Here is a 20,352-nt window from a genome sequence, read left to right on the forward strand (position 1 = left end):
ATGCCTATGTATAATTCTGAAGAAAAAAACAACAACAAAAATACAGTATTTTTCAATACGGTCTCTTTTTTTTTTCTTTTTTTGATTAAAAACATTCCGCTGAGGGTATGAACTATGTTAAATACAGTATACCATCTTGTCTGATACTAAGAACTAACACAAACCCAAAAGGATTTTTAGAGAAAACAGCTACGCTGAAACCTGCATGACATTGAAGGCAAATTTACACATTGATTATTAACAGTAAACACAAAATGACATCATAAATGGAATGGTCACGGAAGCCAGACATATGAATCATAAGCAATGTGACAGTACATTCATTTGTGCAAGGCCTGAGGGAGTAATACTTTCACAGCCAGAGAAGCTGTGAAATATATATTGCTCCTTAGGGAATGCGAGGGGTATATTTGGTTCCTCAGTCGCATAAACAAGCAACACCGTTTCAGTTCTGCAGATTTAAATATGTTTTTGGGAACTGCTTAATGAATTTCAGTTGTCACTATAAGGCCTTATATACATATTCAATCGGAAGGCATCTGAGGCAGGCTTTATTCACTGTCGCATTGGCTCGGCTTTAAAGTATGTTTGCATGTCTTTGTGTTAAAGTTTTTACACAAGTCAAGGCCATTGAATTCATGACAATCATTTTTTTTGCAACTTACATAAGCCAATGGATTATTTTTTTTTTTTTTAAAGCTGACGTCTTCAGAGAAAGGCTAGGAGAAATTTTGCAAAAACCCAGGTAGCACAATAGGCTTTTCATGTAATCAGATACATTTCATTAATGTTTTTTTTAGTTGTTGTTGCTCTTCTGTTTGGATACAAGAAGAAACCTTCTACTCAGTCTCTACATGTTTTACTGGTTCCACAGTGCTGATGCTGGGGTCGAGAGCAGACAGTCTATGCTTAGGCCAGGGCTTTTGGGCCTCTTCAGTGTTTGCGGGTGCGCTGGCCCCCTGCTCCAGTGGTTGTGACGTACAGGAGGGGCTGAAGTTGCCTGGTTTGAGGGCCACGCTTGATGAGGTGGGAGGGCAGGTTGGAAGAAGGGACATCTGCCGTTGAGACTATGGAAAATTAATAACGGTCAACAGGAAATAAAAATTGACTCAAAAATGAACACAGCACAATAAATGAAGAAATGTGTTAATTTTGATATCAGACCTGTTTGGTGGATATTGTGAGAGGGTCGGATTTTTGTAAGCTGAGGCTGGGCTCTGTGTTGGGGGCGCAGAAGTGGGGCGGGGGGATGACCGTTAATGTGCAGGTGGGGATCAGAAGTGCTGTCCAGGGGACGAAATCGCTGGCTGGTGTTCTTAGCCTGAGACATCTAAGGAGAAGAGAACATATTGAGCTTGTTAAAAAACTAAATCTGAATTAAAAAAATTATATAAATAAATAATGTAACTAAAATTGAGTGTCAACATAACGTCTGGATCATATTTAATCCTAAAATCAAAGGAAAGTAATATAAGAATATTATATTTTAAAGTCTGTTTTGGAAGCAGTACATTTTTTTGTATTCTAATAGTATTTCCACAACAGTTAATTGCAACTAAATATGAATGGACTATTATTTAAATTGTTAAATATTTACCATTTATAAGTTTGGGGCCAGAAATATTTTGTTTTTCTTTTATTCAGCCTTAAGGCGTTGAATTGTTTAAAAGTACTAGTAAAGCCATTCAATATACATTCAATTCAACACACACACACACACACACACACATTACATTTAGTGATTTAGCAGATGCTTTTATCCAAAGCGACTTACAGAAGACAGTGGAAGCAATCAAAAACAACGAAAGAGCAATGATATAAGTGCTATAACAAGTCTCAGTTAGCTTAAATGCAGTACATGTAGCAAGAGCTTTTAAATAATATAATATAATAAATATAATATTATAATAAATAAATATTTTTTTTATAATTGTATAATAAATGAAAAGAAAATAGAATACAAAAAGATTAGAAAGGTAGTTAGAATTATTATTATTTTTTTTAAATAGAGTAGTGTAGTATAGTGAGTGCTTAAGTTAGAGGGTCAAATAAAGATGGAAGAGATGTGTTTTAAGCCGATTCTTGAAGATGGCTAAGGACAGCTGAGTTGGGGAGGTCATTCCACCAGGAGGGAACATTAAATTTAAAAGTCCGTAAAAGTGACTTCTTTGGGATGGCACAATCAAACGACGTTCACTTGCAGAACGCAAGCTTCTAGAGGGCACATAAGTCTGAAGTAACAAATTTAGGTAAATGGGTGCATAGCCAGTGGTAGTTTTGTAGGCAAACATCAATGCCTTGAATTTTATGCGAGCAGCTATTGGAAGCCAGTGCAAATTGATAAACAGAGGTGTGACGTGTATTCTTTTCGGCTCATTAAAAATTAATCTTGCTGCCGCGTTCTGGATTAATTGTAAAGGTTTGATAGAACAAGAGCTAGTTGTTCCAAACCCATTGAAGCTTTGTTTGTCTTCAGAACACTTTAAGATACTTTGGATGAAAACCGGGAGGCTTGTGACTTTCCCATTGACTGCCCAGTAAATTACACTGTCTAAAGTCTTTAATTTTGGTTTAATTTGTGTATAAAACGTATTTCCGTTGCTTCATAACGTTACGGTTGAACCACTGATGGCAGATGGACTATTCTGACGATGCTTTACACACTTTTCTGCACCATGACTGTGTAATTAACTTGGCAGTTTATAGGACATTCTTAAAACTACCGGTTTTCATCCAAAATATCTTAAATTGTGTTCCAAAGACGAACAAAGCTTTTATGGGTTTGGAACGACATGGGGCTAAGTGATTAATGACAAAATTATCATTTTGGGATGGAGTATCCCTTTAAAGGCTAGAGTAATGACTGCTGAAAATTCTGCCTTGCTGCTTACATTAACAGAATATGCTTAACGGTCATGAAAATAAATGGTCCTAAAACTGCTTTTGAGTTTAATTATGCAAAATACAACTTCTCCTCCTTTTGGCATAAATTATGACCTGAACAAGTTTAGTGAGATTCATCCATTAGCACAAAAGCTCCTTTGTCTAAAAACTCACTGCTTGTCCTGTGACCTCAAACGAGCGGGATCTCCTCTTGCGTCTGCGACCCTCAAAGTCCTGCTCTCGTGGAGCGGGGTTCTTAACAGCCTGCCGGTTCCGCGGCCGAGTCCATGTGCTGTTGGGCGCGGGTCCCTCTCCCGTGCTGCTGGACAGGTTGTCATCAGAGGCGGCGTGGCGTAGCTCTGGACTGGGCTGTCTTCCCCGCCATAGCACCAGGCTTTTAGGGGGCGCCTCGGTCAGAGACAGGTTACTCTTGTGCTTCTTGGGATCTAGGGGTGAAGGTGGCGGGGGCAATTGCAGGGAATCTATTTCTAGCACTTTATAGCGGCGTCGAGCAGCCTTGACCGCGATGTTCTGCACACCTCTTAGAATCTGCTGTCTCTCTGGAGGGAAAATAGAAACTATGACTAATTAAATAGACATTATGTAAGTTGGAATTAATGCATTATGAGAAGAAGCCATGTAGGAATTTGGTTGCTATAGTTTAGCAGTCACTGTATAAAAATAACCCGCAGAATGCCTCAACTGACCAATCAGCATCAAGTGTTTCAGAGAGCTGTGTGACAAGCACAAAGATGAATAAGCAGAGGAACTCTTACCTTTAGGAGTCAGAGGAGCATCTGTGCCATTCTCGCTGCTCTCGGGTGAGGAGTCCAGATGGCTGCTCATACTGTGACTGAGATGGCTGCATCTGAGAGCGTCATCCAGGACAGATGGCAACAGCTGCAGAGATACAGTCAGCATTGTGTCAGATGCACTTATTTATCCAGTATACTCAAAAAAAAAATAATAAAAAAAACTATATATTATATATTTTTTTTATCATTTTATTTTAAAAGGGTCAGTATATCTCTTATACTCACCAAAACTGCATTTATTTGATCAAAAATACACATAAAATAGTAACATGGGTGAAATATCATTACAATGCTTTTCCATTTTAATACATTCTAAAATCTAATTTATTATTGTGAATTTTCAGCATCATTACTCCAGTCTTCAGTGTCACATGATCCTTCAGAAATAATTCTGATATGTTGATTTGGAACTCTTTTGGTTTAAAAGATTTTATTTTATTAATTTTTTTGGGAAATATAAATCCTTTTGTTACATTCTTACTGACTTGCAGTACTTAACGACACCAAACCTTTGAACATAAGTGTATAATCAAAAAAACTAATCTATATTACACTAAGTGTCAAATGTAAACTTCCAGAAGCTCACCTCTCTGTTGCCCTGGCCACTGATGTGAATGGGTGGAGGAGTCATTACGACAGAGTTCTTCATCTGTTTGTGACTACTCTTAAACACTCGGACTCTGTAAGGGCAGGAGACAAATTTTAACTTATAAGTAAAAGCATGTGAACAAACTCAGACACCTTTAGCACAAAATGAGGGAGATAGTTACAGTATATTACAGTTTTCTTTATGCCCGCAGTGTACTCGTGAATGCATAATATTCCTTCCTCTTTTTATTTTCATATTCACAAAATGCAATTTTTTTTGGCCATTCAATTTAAAAATGAAATATATTAATTTAGCTCAAGAATGAAAAAAAAAAAAAGCATCAAATGAATTTTCTTTAAGCTCTTCCTACCCATCAGGCTCTGGGAGAATCGGAGGCAGCGTGTGTCTCCTCAGTTTTGTCCGCCCTTTTCTGTTGTCTGAACCCAGTGTGTGAACACTCTCTTGGTCTGAATCCATCTCCTGCAAGGGGTCACGACCTCTGCTGGGGAGGGTGATCTTGGGCAGGGGAACGTCCTACAAAGACATATGTCAGAAAATATGTGAACATGATCACTCTGTTCCTTTATGATCTTATCCTGTCCCTCTCTTGAAGAGTGTGTAAAGTCATTGTGAAACTCATTTTACTGTCATAACGTGATGCAATTCCAGGTGAAGGAAAATGTTAGGCAGGATTTTGTTTATTTGGAATAATGTGCACTGATGTTTTGTGCAAAATATAAACAGTCTTATGTATTCACAAAGTAAATCGAGTCCGTTTTGATTTCATGTTGACTTTAAAGGGGGGGTGAAATGCTATTTCATGCATACTGAGTTTTTTACACTGTTAAAGAGTTGGATTCCCATGCTAAACATGGACAAAGTTTCAAAAATTAAGTTGTACGTTTGAAGGAGTATTTCTGTTCCAAAAATACTCCTTCCGGTTTGTCACAAGTTTCGGAAAGTTTTTTTCGAGTATGGCTCTGTGTGACGTTAGATGGAGCGGAATTTCCTTATATGGGTCCTAAGGGCACTTCTGCCGGAAGAGCGCGTGCTCCCGTATAGCAGAGCACTGAGAGCACAGACATTCACTGATCAGAGCGAGAGCGAATTATCACAAAAGGAGTGTGTTTTTGGTTGCCAGGGCAAGACAACCCTGCACAGATTACCAAACAAAACAGCATTAAGGGACCAGTGGATGGAGTTTATTTTTACAGAGCATCAACAGAGTTGTGCAAGTGTTTTTGTTTGTTCCCTGCATTTCGAAGATGCTGGTTTTACAAACAAGGCCCATTTTGACGCCGGATTTGCACATTGTTTATTTCTTAAGGATGATTCAGTCCCAACGAAAAAGGTTCATGATCGTGTGTTGGAACCGCATGCGGTGAGTAAAACTGCTTCAAATATCTCTGTGTTGTTAACTTAGCTATCGGCGCGTAAACACATCAAGTAAACAACATGCGATGTTGTCATCAAACTGCACTTTCCACATGTACAGCTATAAAAAAAAAAAAAAAAAAAAAAAAAAAAAAAGACGATATAAAGTGGAACTTAGTCATTTTCCAAAACCGCTAAGCAAATATATACAGTTTCAGTACATACCACATAGAGACGCCTTTGCTGATGCTGCTCTTGTTAAATTTCAGCCTCTGGATCTGTGACACAGCTTCCAAACGCTCTCAACGTAAAAGCCTACTGGCGCTTGTGATTCTTTAGCTCCGCCCACACGTCACGCCTCCAGGCGCTCATGTTTTTCCGGGAAAAATCGGTACAGACTATCTTTCTCTTTTGAATATAATAAAACTAAAGACTTTTTGGAGTTATGAAGGATGCAGTACTACTCTATAGGTACTCAAGATTAACAGGATATTGAGTGAAAACGAGCATTTCACCCCCCCTTTAAAAATGCCTGCTTGACGTACCTTAAGAGTACGAATGGTGAACTTATCCAGGGCCACAACTCGGTCCAAGTTCTTCTCATCCATTTCCTTCATATACATCTCATAAAGCTCTTGAAGATGAGGAGGAACCAGGAGACTGTGATCTGCAAAAACACCACCATTCACCAGAACTTCTTACAACATTTCTTGTATTCAACAAGAATATATTTATTTATTTTCAACTTGAACTGACCCCTCATATTGCATCATTTGCAAAACTATAGCCCAACAGTTTGGCCCGATTCATCTCTGGCTGAGATTTCTGTGCCATTTCTTATTCCTGCGGATGACTCACCATCAATAAACTGCCGCTGCTGCTGGATGATCTCATGGCAGAGGTGTCTGTGCTGTTCGAAACGCTGCACCACCACGTTTTTCTGTCGGATCACATTGTCCTTAAGCAGTGCGCTGGACTGCATCTCTGCATTCTCGATCTCCAGCTCGTGAACCTTGCAGAGGAGGCAAAGCACTTCCCTCTGCTCCTCTGAGCTCACGCGGCGGGGGAGAAGCTCTTCAAGACGTCGTGCTTTCTCTCTGATCTCTGCCAGGTGCTGCTCTAATCCAGCCTAAAGAGAATGGCAGAACTATGGTTAATTAATGTGATGAGTCACTTTCTTAACATTGCAAGTCATGTTCAAATTATATTTGCTTATAAGGAGTCTCAGTCTAAAAGCAGAAAGGAAGTATGCACTGAAGAAGAAGGTGACACCTATGCAGAGTGTTCCAATTTGGTGTCATTTATTTCGGATGTTGCCTTAAAAGACAGATGCATAACTTGCCAGTCTTTTTAATAAATTTCATCTCACAGTAGTTTCATCTTGGCTATATATATATATATATATATATCTCATTATAACAAGTTCACTGAAATGAACTGATTGAACTTCGCTAAAAGGAATCAGACATCAAGGAGTTTTTTTGAGGTGTTGTTCCACCCTCTAGTGGCTAGTAGGAACACTACCTTCTGTTTTTGTATTTTCTTCTGCTCAGCCATGAGCGTGACAAGGTTCTCTCTGGCAATGACCACCTCTTGTATCTCTGTGCTGTCAGACATAGATTCTGGAGAGTCTGAGTCTTTCTCACTTTCATCCTTATTAAAACTCTCCTTCCTCCTCTCGCTCTGCCACTTCTTTCTTCTCCTGAAGCGTTCTTGCTCCCAGCTAGATGGAGACGGACAAGATTTCAATAGCCAAGCATTTATTCAAACGAAAGATAGCAAGCAAATGTTTAAAATAAAACATTTCACAAAAGAAATTTGTTCAGTCTGAAATGATGTAACAACTGACAACTCTGTTATTATAAGCATTTGACCACCTTCTGACTTAAATGTCCAAATAGCTTTAGGGCCAGTGTGTATTTAGCTGTGATTTTGTTTTGGTTTGTGTGCAGGATGAAGACTCACTCTGCGATTGTCAGCAGGTGTTTAGATGTGTCTATCTGGATTTCCATGTTGCTGTTGTCCAGCTTCATAAGACGCTTCCTGATGTCCATCTGCTGTCTAAACGCATCGATCAGCTGCTCCCTCAGCTGGTCCATCTCAGACCGAGAAGAGTGAGCCTGCACCTCCGCTAGAGGCAAACACACACACACAGAGAAAAACAATTATGTTAGGATACACATTTGAGTAAGAATAGAATAGGAAACAATCTATGCAGAAAATTATCAGTGAAAATTCTGAAAATAATCTAATGAAACAATATAGTCAAAATAATATATTAAATTAATCATTCAATTTTTTTATTATATAACAGAACATATATATATATATATTGTATTATATATATGAACAATATATTATATTATAATCAAACAGAAAAGAATAGGATATAACAAAATTTAATATAATACAACCAATTAAAAAAGACTCTAACCAAATGGAAAATAATCTATTAGAACAGAAAACACAATAGAACAGAATAGACTAGAATCAATTAAAAACAATCTAATCAAAAAACAAACCAACAGAATGGAATATAATCAATAATAATCGATGATAATCAAACTAACAGAAGAAATAGATAAGAACAGAATATGACCTAACAGAATCAATTAGGAAAACAACCAGATCAAAAAGAAAATAATTTATTAGAATAGAATTAGAATGGAACAGAATAGAATTAGAATAGAAATATAACAATTGTGTGATAATATAATAATATAATAATTTATTTATTGTGTGATAATATAATAATATAATAATTTATTTATTGTGTGATAATATAATAATATAATAATTTATTAGAACAGAATAATTTAGAAAATAATCTACTCAACTGGAAAATCACACAAGCAGAAAATGATGTATTAGCTTTAAATAGAATAGAAAACAATCTATGCAGAAAATTATCAGTGACAATTTAGAAACAATATAGTCAAAATAATATATTAAATACATCATAGTTTTGTTTTATAATATAATAGAACATATTCAATTAAAATTATATTCTAACAAAATATAATCTATAATCGAATCAAGCAGAAAATAATTGATTAGATTTGAATAGAACGGAATAGAATAGAATAGAATATCTGGGGATTCAAAGTAAAACTGAGGTGGTATAAATGTAACACATCACTTCACTTCTTACAGACAGGATGTTACCTTGAACATGGCGGATGTCTGTTCTGTCCGGGTTGAGCGGTCTGCTGGCCTGGTCTGCTATCTTTTTCTTCAGCCGCTGAATCTCGCTGCGCAGGTCAGAGATGATGCTGGTATACTGGGCGACGTGATAGGACACATTCAACAGATTTCTCTTTACCTGCACAGGAAGAATAACAGGGTACAGGGGAACTCTTCACAAAACATATATTTTGAGAAACGGTCACAAAAATAATGCAACAATCTCACTGACAAAGAAAACTTTGGAATGGTAATAGCTAGGTTATTAAGTACGAAGATTACTAGGTTGTGCATTGATTTGTCATGTTAAACTAACCCGTGTGCGGATGCTTTTGGCACGGTCGGCATAAGTCAAGGTATTTCGTGAATCCTCGAAAGCCAGAGATGCAGGGCTTATATGAGCAATCATCACCGTCCGACTGTTTCCTCCTAGAGAATCCTGCAAACGTTAGAAAACCTTAGTAAGACAACCACGATCGAGAAAAACATCCCACAAGCATCTTTGTTCATGAAGATTCGCTTATCCGTACCTTGAGCAATCGCGTGAGCTTGCTGTCTCTATAGTTGACGTATTTGTTGCCATTCTTTTCACTCAAAGCATTGATGCAGTTCCCCAGTGCGAGCAGAGAGCGGTTGATATGAGCTCCTTCTTTTAACCTCTGACCTCTGTTCTGCGTCTGAGAGTAGAAACAGTAGTTATTGCACAGTCATTAAACGGTCAGTCTAGGTTAGGAAGTCTTTTCCAACAGGGGGCGCTCTTGTATGTCTCATTTTCTGAAAAGTGCACAAACACTAGTGTTTCCCAGCACCAATACCCCATAACCAGAAACAACGTGATCTGCTTTTGTGTCTGTCACACGCATGTTTAAACCCAAGGGGGGCTGAGTGGTAAACATTTTTAACTGTTTCCATGGCAAACACATGGGACGCTCTCTAAATGTGTTCTCTCATATCTTCCCACCTCATGCAGGGAGTGGAAATACACTTAACATTAAAAATGATTCACGTCTTTCATTAAAAACACCTCACTGGACTAGGTGGAGGTGTCTCATGCATCATCATGCATTTAATAATCAACAAATATTTTCATATTAGATGGCTTTATTTCCCCTTCAAGTTTATCCCTGATAGTTAAATCAGTTGGAATTGTTTGCTCGTCACTGGCTGATATATGATTCTGAATATAGCTGGCGCCAACTGTGCCAGCTTTTATTTAAAAAGAAAGATTGATAGCTCTGATATTAGTGATTACCAACTTTATAGACATCCGTCTGAGCTCACCCACGGTGCCTTTATATTCTAACTAAACTAAAAGAGGAATAGACCTTTATGTTACGCACCTAGAAATATCCCACCCACACACATCATCATACCTGTGAAGCCCGTTCAGACCCTGCCAGATCGATCATGAAGAGACGTGCGAATCGCACTTCCTGCAGGATGTCGCGACATCGGCTCTGTTGCCGCACGCCCACCTGCAGCACAGCGTGAGAACGAGAAGACGTCTGATTGGCTGCTGTCGGCTCTTGAGTTCTCTGCTTGTTTCCTTTCATTAACAACTCCATGACCTGAGAGAGAGAGAGAGAGAGAGAGAGATAACAGAGAAAACATCCAGGTTGATCAGATTTTTTTTTTCTAAGGAAGTCTTTAATGCTCACCATGGCAGCATTTATTTGATCAAAAATACAGTAAAACAGCAATGTGAATTATTATTATTATTTAAAATATAATATATATATATATATATATATATATATATATATATATATATATATATATATATATATATATATATATATATATATATATTTAAAAGTTATTTATTCCTGTGATGCTAAGCTAAATTTTCAGCATCATTACTCCAGTATTCAGTGTCACATGAAATCATTCTAATATACTGAGCTGGTGCTTCGGAAACATTTCTTATTATTAATTATCAACTGTGCTGCTTAATATTTTTGCAGAGATCATTATTTTCAAAATTATCAATAAAAAGAATAGCATTTATTATGAAAATCATCTGTAACACAAAAAATACTCTTACTTTCACTTTTGATCAATAAAACTCATCCCTGTTGAATTAAAGTTCAATACTTATTTAAATATACACCACTATTTTTTTTCAGTGAAGTATCATATGATTTTTTATGCTTTTAAAATGATCATGAACAATGACTACTGTAAAAGTACTTATTTACTTTATACAAAAAAAAAAAAAAAAAAAAAAAAACTTTATTGTAAAGTAACATGGGCCCTAAATAATGGGTCTAACTGACCTCTCGTGCATTAATGGTGGAGACCTCTGTGATTCCTGCGACCTGAATTTCTCCCTTCGAGTCCTCTCTCAGGTCCAGAAACCCAGATGATGGATTTAGCAGGTCTCTTATCATCTCATTATAGATCTGAAACACAATAAAAACATAATAAAGACCATGCTCAGATTCCAAGATGACCATCATTGTTTATGCATTCGACATTTACATTCCTTCTTCTGACAGACTCTTTTATCTGAGGTGGCTTGCAGTGCATGAATATCAGAACGTGCAAACTGTGACCTTTCCAGTAGCATTCTCTACCAGTGGAGTAGCATAAACTAATAAACACCTTGGAATTTCAACCAATCAAAATCCAGAATTTGTGGTACAAACTGTCCTATTCAGTATTTTCAGGATGCTAGTGTGGAGAGATGAATGTTGCATTTAAAGAGTATTTCAATAGGCTTCATTCAACCCAGTTTAGAACAAGACCACATCCTGAGTGCCATCGGTGGTCACCTCTCAATTTAAGTCGTCCTGAACGTAATCTTTCATCACTGCCAGTGAGGTCACTGTGATGTGCCGTAAGCATGTGATCATTTTAGGGTGATGCTGACGGTATGAAAATAATCCATTGACAGAGAAAGAGTAAAAGACCTACTAAAGACATAGATGGATGGAAAGAGATAAAAACAGGAGGATAAACCTGGAGGTCTGTAGCTAAACCACAGAAGCCGAGAATAAAAATGCTTTCTCTCCAGGGAAGCGTCCCCTTGAGCATTTGGAAGGCCCAATGTAAACAGCAGTTTTAATGTGAAAATGTAAGAAAAGCAGTAGACAGGAGAGCACTTTTCCGTTTGTGGATGGAGTGTCTTACTTATAGGTCTGCACATCCCAATCAACCCCCTTTACCCTAAAGAAGTCACAACAGATCTGTGTGTCTACATGTGTATTAGGGGTTTCCCCTACTAAGGATTTTCATAGTCGCATCGGAATTTTCGAATCTTGCCGATTTTCGACTGATAGTCAAATCATATACAGTATTTGGGGGCAGGTGCAAAATACATAGAGTCAAGTCAGACATTGGACAGCCATAATTACTGATGTTAAAACACAGGGAAAATGAGTAAAGAACGCCTCTCAGATACAAACGAGGTAAATAATGTTTTAAATAAATACAACGTGCAACAACGTGCAGAAACACGGTAGCTAAACTCAATTATTGTTTTATTATAATGGTGTTTCTTATCGTAATGGTATTTGTATAACAGTTATTAAAAATATATTTTTGATAAAATATGATAATAATAAAAATGAGTGTGTTTACATGCACGATTATGCTTAAGCCGATTATGCTTAATAAGCCAGAGTAAGGTCATAAATGGGCCAAGCATAAACCAGTTGCAACAGGTCGTTTTTTTGTCTCTTACTCCGATTTCACACAGCATGTAAACACTATAACCAGCTTTCTGTCGGCTTATTGAAGCATGCATGTGTGATACATGACAGGAACGCATTGTTAATGCAGATTTAAGCGTATCTAGACCGAGCAAACCTCTTGCAGTAAGGAAAGAAGGAAATGTATCACAAAATCAGACTTTTTGATGACTCCGAAAATTATAAAAATTTGTTATCTCGTGCAGCAAAAGTAGAAGTGGTTCAGTTAAAATACTAGGTTTATAACTGCATGAGAGGGTAATATATGAGCTGTAAGATTCCCGACATGTTGCAAGCTTAATTTAACATCACAACGGACAAATGTATGAAATACTCTCGAGTCATATACGCAAATTATTTATTATTAATGAAGTCATGTAAACACAGCTTACTTGCGCTGTCAGGTTACTGATGTGCATGTAAACGGGGAAAACTGGTTATTTTAATAAGCTGATATTTGTGAGTTATCAGTTAACTGGTGTGCATGTAAACGTGCTCAATGTTGCATTCAACTTCAAAAGGCGATTTTCTCAGTATTTATATATTTTTTGCTCCCTCAGATTCCAGATATTCAAGTAGTTGTATCAGCCAAATATTGCCATATCCTAATAAATCATACATCAATGGAAAACGTATTTATTCAGCTTTCAGACGATTCAGTTTTGTGGTCCAGTGTCACATATACACATGTATATACACATACATGTTCTGTAATTATATAAATATATTAACAATTTGTAATATATGTTTATATAATTAAAATATTAGGTTCAAGTACATACTATAAAAAAAGCAAAGGACTGTCAAGGATTCTGTCTAAGTGATGTCTGAACTCTGTGTGCAGCACTTTCAACATGGTAAAGGAGAAATAACACATTGTCAAGCGACATTAACTAAATGCTGCTGAACTGACTATGATTGACAAAACGAGCAATGAGACTGTCGAGAAAGAATGTGTGAGAGAGGAAAAAAAAGACACTGAGAGAATTGAAGTTGCTGTTGTCAGCTCACACATGTGATCTCAAATCAAACATCAAAAACAGGACAGAGCAAATGAGTTTGAAGGCCCGGAAGATAAAATGTGAAAAAAAAAAATTCAAAGACTCGCACTAAAGGAGGTACCCAAGCACCGAGCTCAGCTCAAAAATATCAAATAAATTATATATACATACTATAATTGATATTTTTGAACTTGGTATTATCAAATTATATGATATTAGGCCTTGTAAGTCAGCAGGTATTTTTCTTTCAAGATGCAGGCCTGTGTAATTTGGCCTGTCACATAAAAGCATAGTGATTTGTTTCTAGGCTAACGCAGTAGGGGATCAGGGTTGCATGTATCTGTTTTGAGTAAACTTTGGCCAAGTCCATCACGACTCAGTGGTGAAACAAGCTTTCTAGTATCAATACAACATCACTGTAATCAAAGATGCTGAGATGGTCACTAAGCCGACAAGATGACCCCTCCCTCACGCAAACAGAGCTGATAAACAGACGGGCCATCAGACGCTCCGCATGGGCCTGATGATTATCTTATTACATAACACTTAAGCCGTTACCTTTTTTTTTAATTGTTTAAAACTGACTGAGGGCAATTTACTTTACTGTGTCCATGACAGTAGGGTGACAATATCTTTAAAAGCTCTACATATCGAATCTCCAGGTTATTTGTGAGAGAAAAAAAGCAACCAATCTATTTAGCAACCACATTAATATCTCACCTCCAAGTAGGACATCGAGACACTGTACTGCATGTCATCGCTGGTTTCTTCAATGGCTTTGAATAGGTCATTTAATGTGCGAACGTAGATACCAGGTTCTCTGTCTGTTCCCAGCATAGTGTAAGTCTTCCCACAACCTGCGAACACACACATCTGTTTATTAAGAACACAATTTAACCTCATTTTATTGCCTGACATGACACAATGCCATATGTAAATAATTAAAAATGGCATTTTATTTTAATTTTATTTGTTGCCTATAGCATCATTCCTGCTACCTGTGATACAAAGCAGGCGTACCAGTTGAAAATCTGTGCTCTAAACTACACTACCTCTTATCACAAATGTTAAATAATTATAGATAATTAGTGTATGTTCATCAGCATGGCATAAACAGAAGGCACATGTGTGAGGTGAGTCATAGTGAGTGATACATAATGTTACAGGTAGCTTTTATCCAGTCAGGCTGAGCACAGATCTAAGCTTTATATAGCCACGGCCACAGACAGGAACAGTCAGTAAAAGTCACTCTGAGGACAGATTAGAGCACACGAGGACACAGGAGCCACACGGACATCTGGTTTCCAGGAACAAACTTTTATTCAATTCAAAGCAACAATTAAAACAGGTCTTAAATTAAGGCATTTATTACCATATAATGTGCTACTAACAGCTGGAATTCAGTAAGCTATAGGTTAAAATATTAAATATTTAAATAATTGTAAAGGTTTTTTTTTTTTTTTTTTTTTTTTTTTTTATCCGTGCATGCGACTTTGTTGAATGAACCTGTTCCGTAAACAGGAGGAAAGAAGATCAGGTTGATAAGGCTTAATCCCTGTGCCCTAGTACTAGTAGTGCCCAGTTTGATGGTAATTCATTGTAAGAACATACATACATGAATACATATGTAAATGAGCAATGGGTGACTTTTCTTTTCTTTTTTTTTAACCCTTAAATATCATGTTTTGCCAATCATTATTACATATTTGGGTCTTTTTTGGGTCTAAAACCCTACTGATTAGATTTTTTTCTCACACATAAACTTCGTTGTGCAATTTGTTTTTGTGAGTATGACTGGGCAACATTGCTTGTAATGATAAAAATTTACTAGCTCCAAGTCTTATTTTAGTTAAGTTTAAATCAAAGGCACTATTACAAGACTGTTATACAATTACCAAGATATAACACAATTGCAAAATCAATCAATAAATTTTTTTTTTTTTAAAGACATATTGGTATGATTATTTGTTCCTGTGTATCTGTACTGACCTGTGGGTCCGTAGGCGAAAACAGTGGCATTGTACCCTGATACGAGACCTTCAATCAAGGCTTTAGTGGTGGATCTGTACACCTCGTCCTAAGGAAAGCACATGCAAAACATGTTGTGTGTATGTATTTTCATCCATTTCATTCAAAGACGCACAGTAAACACATATGCATTTAAAAGCAAATAAAATTGCGTAAATGTGATCTTTTGGAAAGCATGTTAACTTATGTACATATGCACGTGCTTCAGATCCACTCTTACAAACATACACAGACACAGAATGGGCTTGCCTGCGTGGCTGAATAATCGAAGGTCACATCAAACATGTAAGTCTTCTCTCTGGATCGATGAGCTCGAAGAATATCATCTGGATCCTCCATGGGGTCCATCAACACCACCATCTGAAAATGAGGGAAAGAAAAAATGAATAATAGTACATTTGGTTACAACTTACAGGTTTTATATGCACTGCATTTATGTGCGGAGTGTATCTCATAACCATTTTCGCCTTTTACTTGCTACCTGACACCAGGCTTTACAGGTAATCACAGCTAGCTATCACCTAACATTAACTACAAAGGCCATTTACCTCAGTTACAGTGACACAGGCTGCATTTCCACCCAAATTACCGGGACCATTGTACCAGGAACGTTTTCCCCAGGAACTATTTTCGCCAACAGACCTGTCATATTCTAGGTTCTTCAAAGTAGCCACCTTTTGTAGCCAAAGTAATCGATTGAATGAATTAATTCAAATTTTTTGTTACAGGCAATTTAAAAAATAAGTAAATCGAGTTTTTGTGTAATGGCGCATTTTTGGCTCCCCGTTAATGCGCATCTCGTTAGTAAAGCCGGTTTTCTAATCAGCGGTAAATTCCCTCAGATGCGTGATTGCAAATCCACTTCAATTTCTCGATGTGAAATCACGCACATCTGAGGGAATTTACCGCTGATTAGAAAACCGGCTTTACTGACAAGATGCGCATTAACGATCGGCCGATCGTGATCGGAGCAGCCCTACTTTTGATTAAATAAAAGCAAAATTAGCTTTAAGTTGTCTGCTGTTTGTACTTATTGCTTTCCTTAAGTAGGGGGGTAAAATCGAAAAAAATCGGAGATTTCATTTTTAGGCCATATCACTCAGCCCTACTCTTGGCATTCTCTTGATGAGCTTCAATGCTCTTCCAACAGTCTTCCAATAGTCTTGAAGGAGTTCCCCGAGAGATGCTTAGCACTTGTTGGCCCTTTGCCTTCTGTCTGCGGTCCAGCTCACCCCTAAACCATCTGGATTGGGTTCAGGTCCGGTGACTGTGGAGGCCAGGTCATCTGGCGCAGCACCCCATCACTCTCCTTCTTGGTCAAATAGCCCTTGATGCCTTCAGTGTGACTCTATAATTTTCATAGTCATGAAAATAAAGACAATTCTTTGAATGAGAAGGTGTGTCCAAACTTTTGGTCTGTACTGTAGGTCTGTGCGCGTTTCTCAATACAAAGTAAGCTGATTTTGGACTTGCATCCTCTGTAGTTCGGACTTCTGGGGTGTGATGTCCGCGTAATTCTGCCATCAGCAGCGTACATGATAACATCAGTCAGCTCGCCTTGGATACTGCAAGTTTCCTCACTTTATATTTACAGTAAAGCTAAACAGGATATCAAATACCATTGCCTCGGAGTACTACTGAAAAAGTACTACCTCGCCAGCAGGGACTTTCTGAGGGGCAATTCTTTACCCTGAACTTTATTTAGTTCCTGGTTCCTGCAGAGGAAACACACCGAGTACCAACCCAAAAGTCCCTAGTTCCTGGGTAAAGTTCCTGCGGTGGAAACACTGCAGAGTGTCATCACAACACTTCTAAATAGAAATATCATAATGGATCCACATGAAAGATGCGGCTAGTGTGGTTTAAAAGCAAAAGGTGAGTGAATCATGATGGAAGACACCAAGCTTAATTTAGCTTTTATTTTTCCCTCTGCATTTTAGAAAATGCTCCTAATGGAGGTCAGGATCATTTAAGGAGCCCATTGATGGCTCTGACGGTTCCAAATGTAGCCATGAGGCTGAATCTGGTTGTGTCAAGAGCACCACTTGTTCTGAAGTGCCTCAGATTTAGAGCCAATATTCAAGTCAGTCATGCCTCATGAAAAAACACCCAAATGGTTTGATGACCCGTTCAAACACACAGACACAACTTTCTCTTTGAAGCCTCTCAATTCAAATGCAGCAGAGGAGATCTGACTTTTAAAAGAGGCCAATTATAATGGCACAATGCAAACATAAAGATTTTCTTCGCAAACAGAGGAAGAGAAAAGACTGGGTCAGGAACCGATTGAACCGTTTTTATTATATATATATATATATATATATATATATATATATATATATATATATATATATATATATATATATATATATATATATATATATATAATGGATTTTTGAAAATTAAATTTCATGCAGTGTGTAATATAGCTGTATGTGAATGTAAACCGTCTGCAAAGTTGTAAAGCTGAAAGGTTTGAAAAGATGAATCTTCGAACTAATCATCTGAGAGACACCAAAAAAATAATGCTAAATTACATTTGACATAGCATGCTTGAGACTATCAGGGTCTGTGGGACTCCCTAAATCAAATCATAAACTTTTTATAGTTTAATATAACTTTTCATAGCATAATGATATAAATAAAAATATTTATATTTCAAATAAACGCTACTCTTTTGAACTTTCCATTTATCAAAGGATCCTGAAATAAATGCATCGTGTTTTTATCGAGTTATATAAGGGTAATGGCTGCTGAGAAGTCAGCTTTTCCTTCACAGGAATAAATAACAAATATATATATACATACAGAAACTAACTATTTAAAATCGTAATATTATTTCCCAATATTACTGTTTTGATGTATTTTTAGATAAAAGAAGTGCAGCCTTGCTGAGCATGAGAGATTTCTTTCAGAAAACATGAAAACATAGTAGTTTGGTAGCTGACATTGGGAAACATCTTCCGTGTCAGGAATATTAATGCACATGAGTCAGATGTGTCTCATGCACATAAGGGGTATATATTTAGTATAGAGTACAGTTATCGTGCTCTCAGCCATATGGTGTGTGAGTTTATGTTATCCCACCATTCACACAGTGACAGCTGTAGAGTGGCAGTTTGGCCAATCCTAATATTCTTAAGACACCAGTGCCAGTATAGTTTACATGGCACGAGAGAATGACACACTGTAATCAGTACTGGGTCACTGATCAGTTTCCACTCACCTGAAATGATCCCTGCTTTTGATAATGGCCAATACTTAAACCTGTATGTACTGTGATCTTTTTAAAATATTAAGAAATCATACAATTAATTTACAAATAGTTTATATTTTACATTTTGAGATGTTTACTTCAGCTTTATATTATGTGGGGTCGGTAAGATTTTTAAAATGTTTCTGAAAGAAGTATTATGCTCTCAAAAAATGAATTTTCATCAGCAATTACTCCAGTCTTCACTGTCACATGATCCTTTAGAAAAATCATCTAATATACTGAATCGATGCTGATATATACAGATCTTTCATAAAAAAGCAAAGCTGTCCAAAGCTGGCAAAACAAAAGCCTGTCAAACTGATGAGAATCACTGGTCAACCATCATTTCTGAGGTTTCCCCTCTCAGTCTCACTGCCACAAAGGAGAGAGCAAAAGAGGCCCTATTAAAGGGCTAAAGGTTATTCGGGAAAGCCATCTTTGGTTTCCACCTGCATAAAGGACGGAGGGCATTCACCTGGCCAGACACTAACTGCTCCACTAGTCCACTGACTAATTCATACGTTCATAAAGGTGACATGAGAGCCTTTAGGCATCATTACACTGCACAATACTTTATGAAATGTCAATCAAATGATTCCGCCAATGCCATGCTAATACACACCTATCTGCAAACTAGTTCACCTGCTCATATAAGTCGGTGTACAAAAACAAAACAAGCCATGCGTGAATAAAGGGAGCTAAAATTAAAAGCCGAGCGTAGTCGTGAAATATTAAATGGCATCAAAGATCAGCCAAGGTCTGTGCAACAGCCTGCTAATGCACCGGCATGAAATCAATTAGCAATATGGTGTTATTTAAATAAGCACAAAGAATGGCACCGTCGCTGGGGGTGACAGTCCAAGCCATTCAGGCGGATGAAGTTACCAATTAACCACGAGGTGAAGATTAGCAGCAAAAGGAGGTGAATATTGGGATCTATCCAGCTTATTAAAACACAGCAGTGGTCATAATGTATCAGAAAGGAGGTGGAAGGGTTGTATCTCCTGCAGGATGGACTCACTCAACTATTGTGACTCTATAGCCCAAAAAATCTGAGATGAGATTCAGTCAGATAGACTCCAGAAAAGTAGAAGAGATTTATGTAAAGTAGCATCATACTAAACGTGAGGCTGGTGTTTACATTATTTTCCGTTCTGAAAATAAATGATTCCAATTATTTCTTATTTAGAGTTACAGTTCAATATCAGAACCTCTTCAACGTGTCTTACTGAACATTTGTAACGTATAAAAGCTAATAAAATAGACAACAAACAGGTTAAAGATAAGGAAGAAATAAAGAAAGATACAAATTTAGAAATTAATATAAATGATAGCGTAAATGAATAATCCAGAAATTAATAAAAAATAAATACATACTATATATAAAAAAAAACAAATATAGCAGCACATTTATATATTGAGAGAGCGTTTATTTTTATTTTTTATAAAGCACTACTATAAAACGCATTCAATAAAATTGCATTTTGATGCCTTGACTTTCTCACTGTAAGCATTTGCATTTAAGGCCTAG

At 37.1% G+C, this 20,352-nt stretch overlaps 1 protein-coding gene across 1 annotated transcript in view; it reads right to left on the minus strand.

Annotated features, from left to right (window-relative positions):
* Positions 1–10: 10 nt before the first annotated feature.
* LOC113103610 (kinesin-like protein KIF19) overlaps positions 11–20,352 on the minus strand; it is a 38,829-nt gene continuing 18,487 nt past the window's right edge. Inside the window, exons 3-20 of the mRNA XM_026265992.1 lie at positions 15,815–15,925; positions 15,527–15,614; positions 14,258–14,394; positions 11,121–11,246; positions 10,218–10,412; positions 9,375–9,521; positions 9,161–9,283; positions 8,827–8,983; positions 7,627–7,792; positions 7,186–7,384; positions 6,520–6,790; positions 6,207–6,328; positions 4,658–4,821; positions 4,285–4,378; positions 3,660–3,783; positions 3,058–3,443; positions 1,165–1,330; positions 11–1,067 (exon numbers count right to left, since the gene is read on the minus strand). Coding sequence (XP_026121777.1) covers positions 934–1,067; positions 1,165–1,330; positions 3,058–3,443; positions 3,660–3,783; positions 4,285–4,378; positions 4,658–4,821; positions 6,207–6,328; positions 6,520–6,790; positions 7,186–7,384; positions 7,627–7,792; positions 8,827–8,983; positions 9,161–9,283; positions 9,375–9,521; positions 10,218–10,412; positions 11,121–11,246; positions 14,258–14,394; positions 15,527–15,614; positions 15,815–15,925 — 2,910 coding nt within the window. The 3' untranslated portion in view covers positions 11–933. The remainder of the gene's footprint in view (positions 1,068–1,164; positions 1,331–3,057; positions 3,444–3,659; positions 3,784–4,284; positions 4,379–4,657; positions 4,822–6,206; positions 6,329–6,519; positions 6,791–7,185; positions 7,385–7,626; positions 7,793–8,826; positions 8,984–9,160; positions 9,284–9,374; positions 9,522–10,217; positions 10,413–11,120; positions 11,247–14,257; positions 14,395–15,526; positions 15,615–15,814; positions 15,926–20,352) is intronic.

Source organism: Carassius auratus, chromosome 1, assembly GCF_003368295.1.
Source record: "Carassius auratus strain Wakin chromosome 1, ASM336829v1, whole genome shotgun sequence".
Taxonomy (NCBI): domain Eukaryota; kingdom Metazoa; phylum Chordata; class Actinopteri; order Cypriniformes; family Cyprinidae; genus Carassius; species Carassius auratus.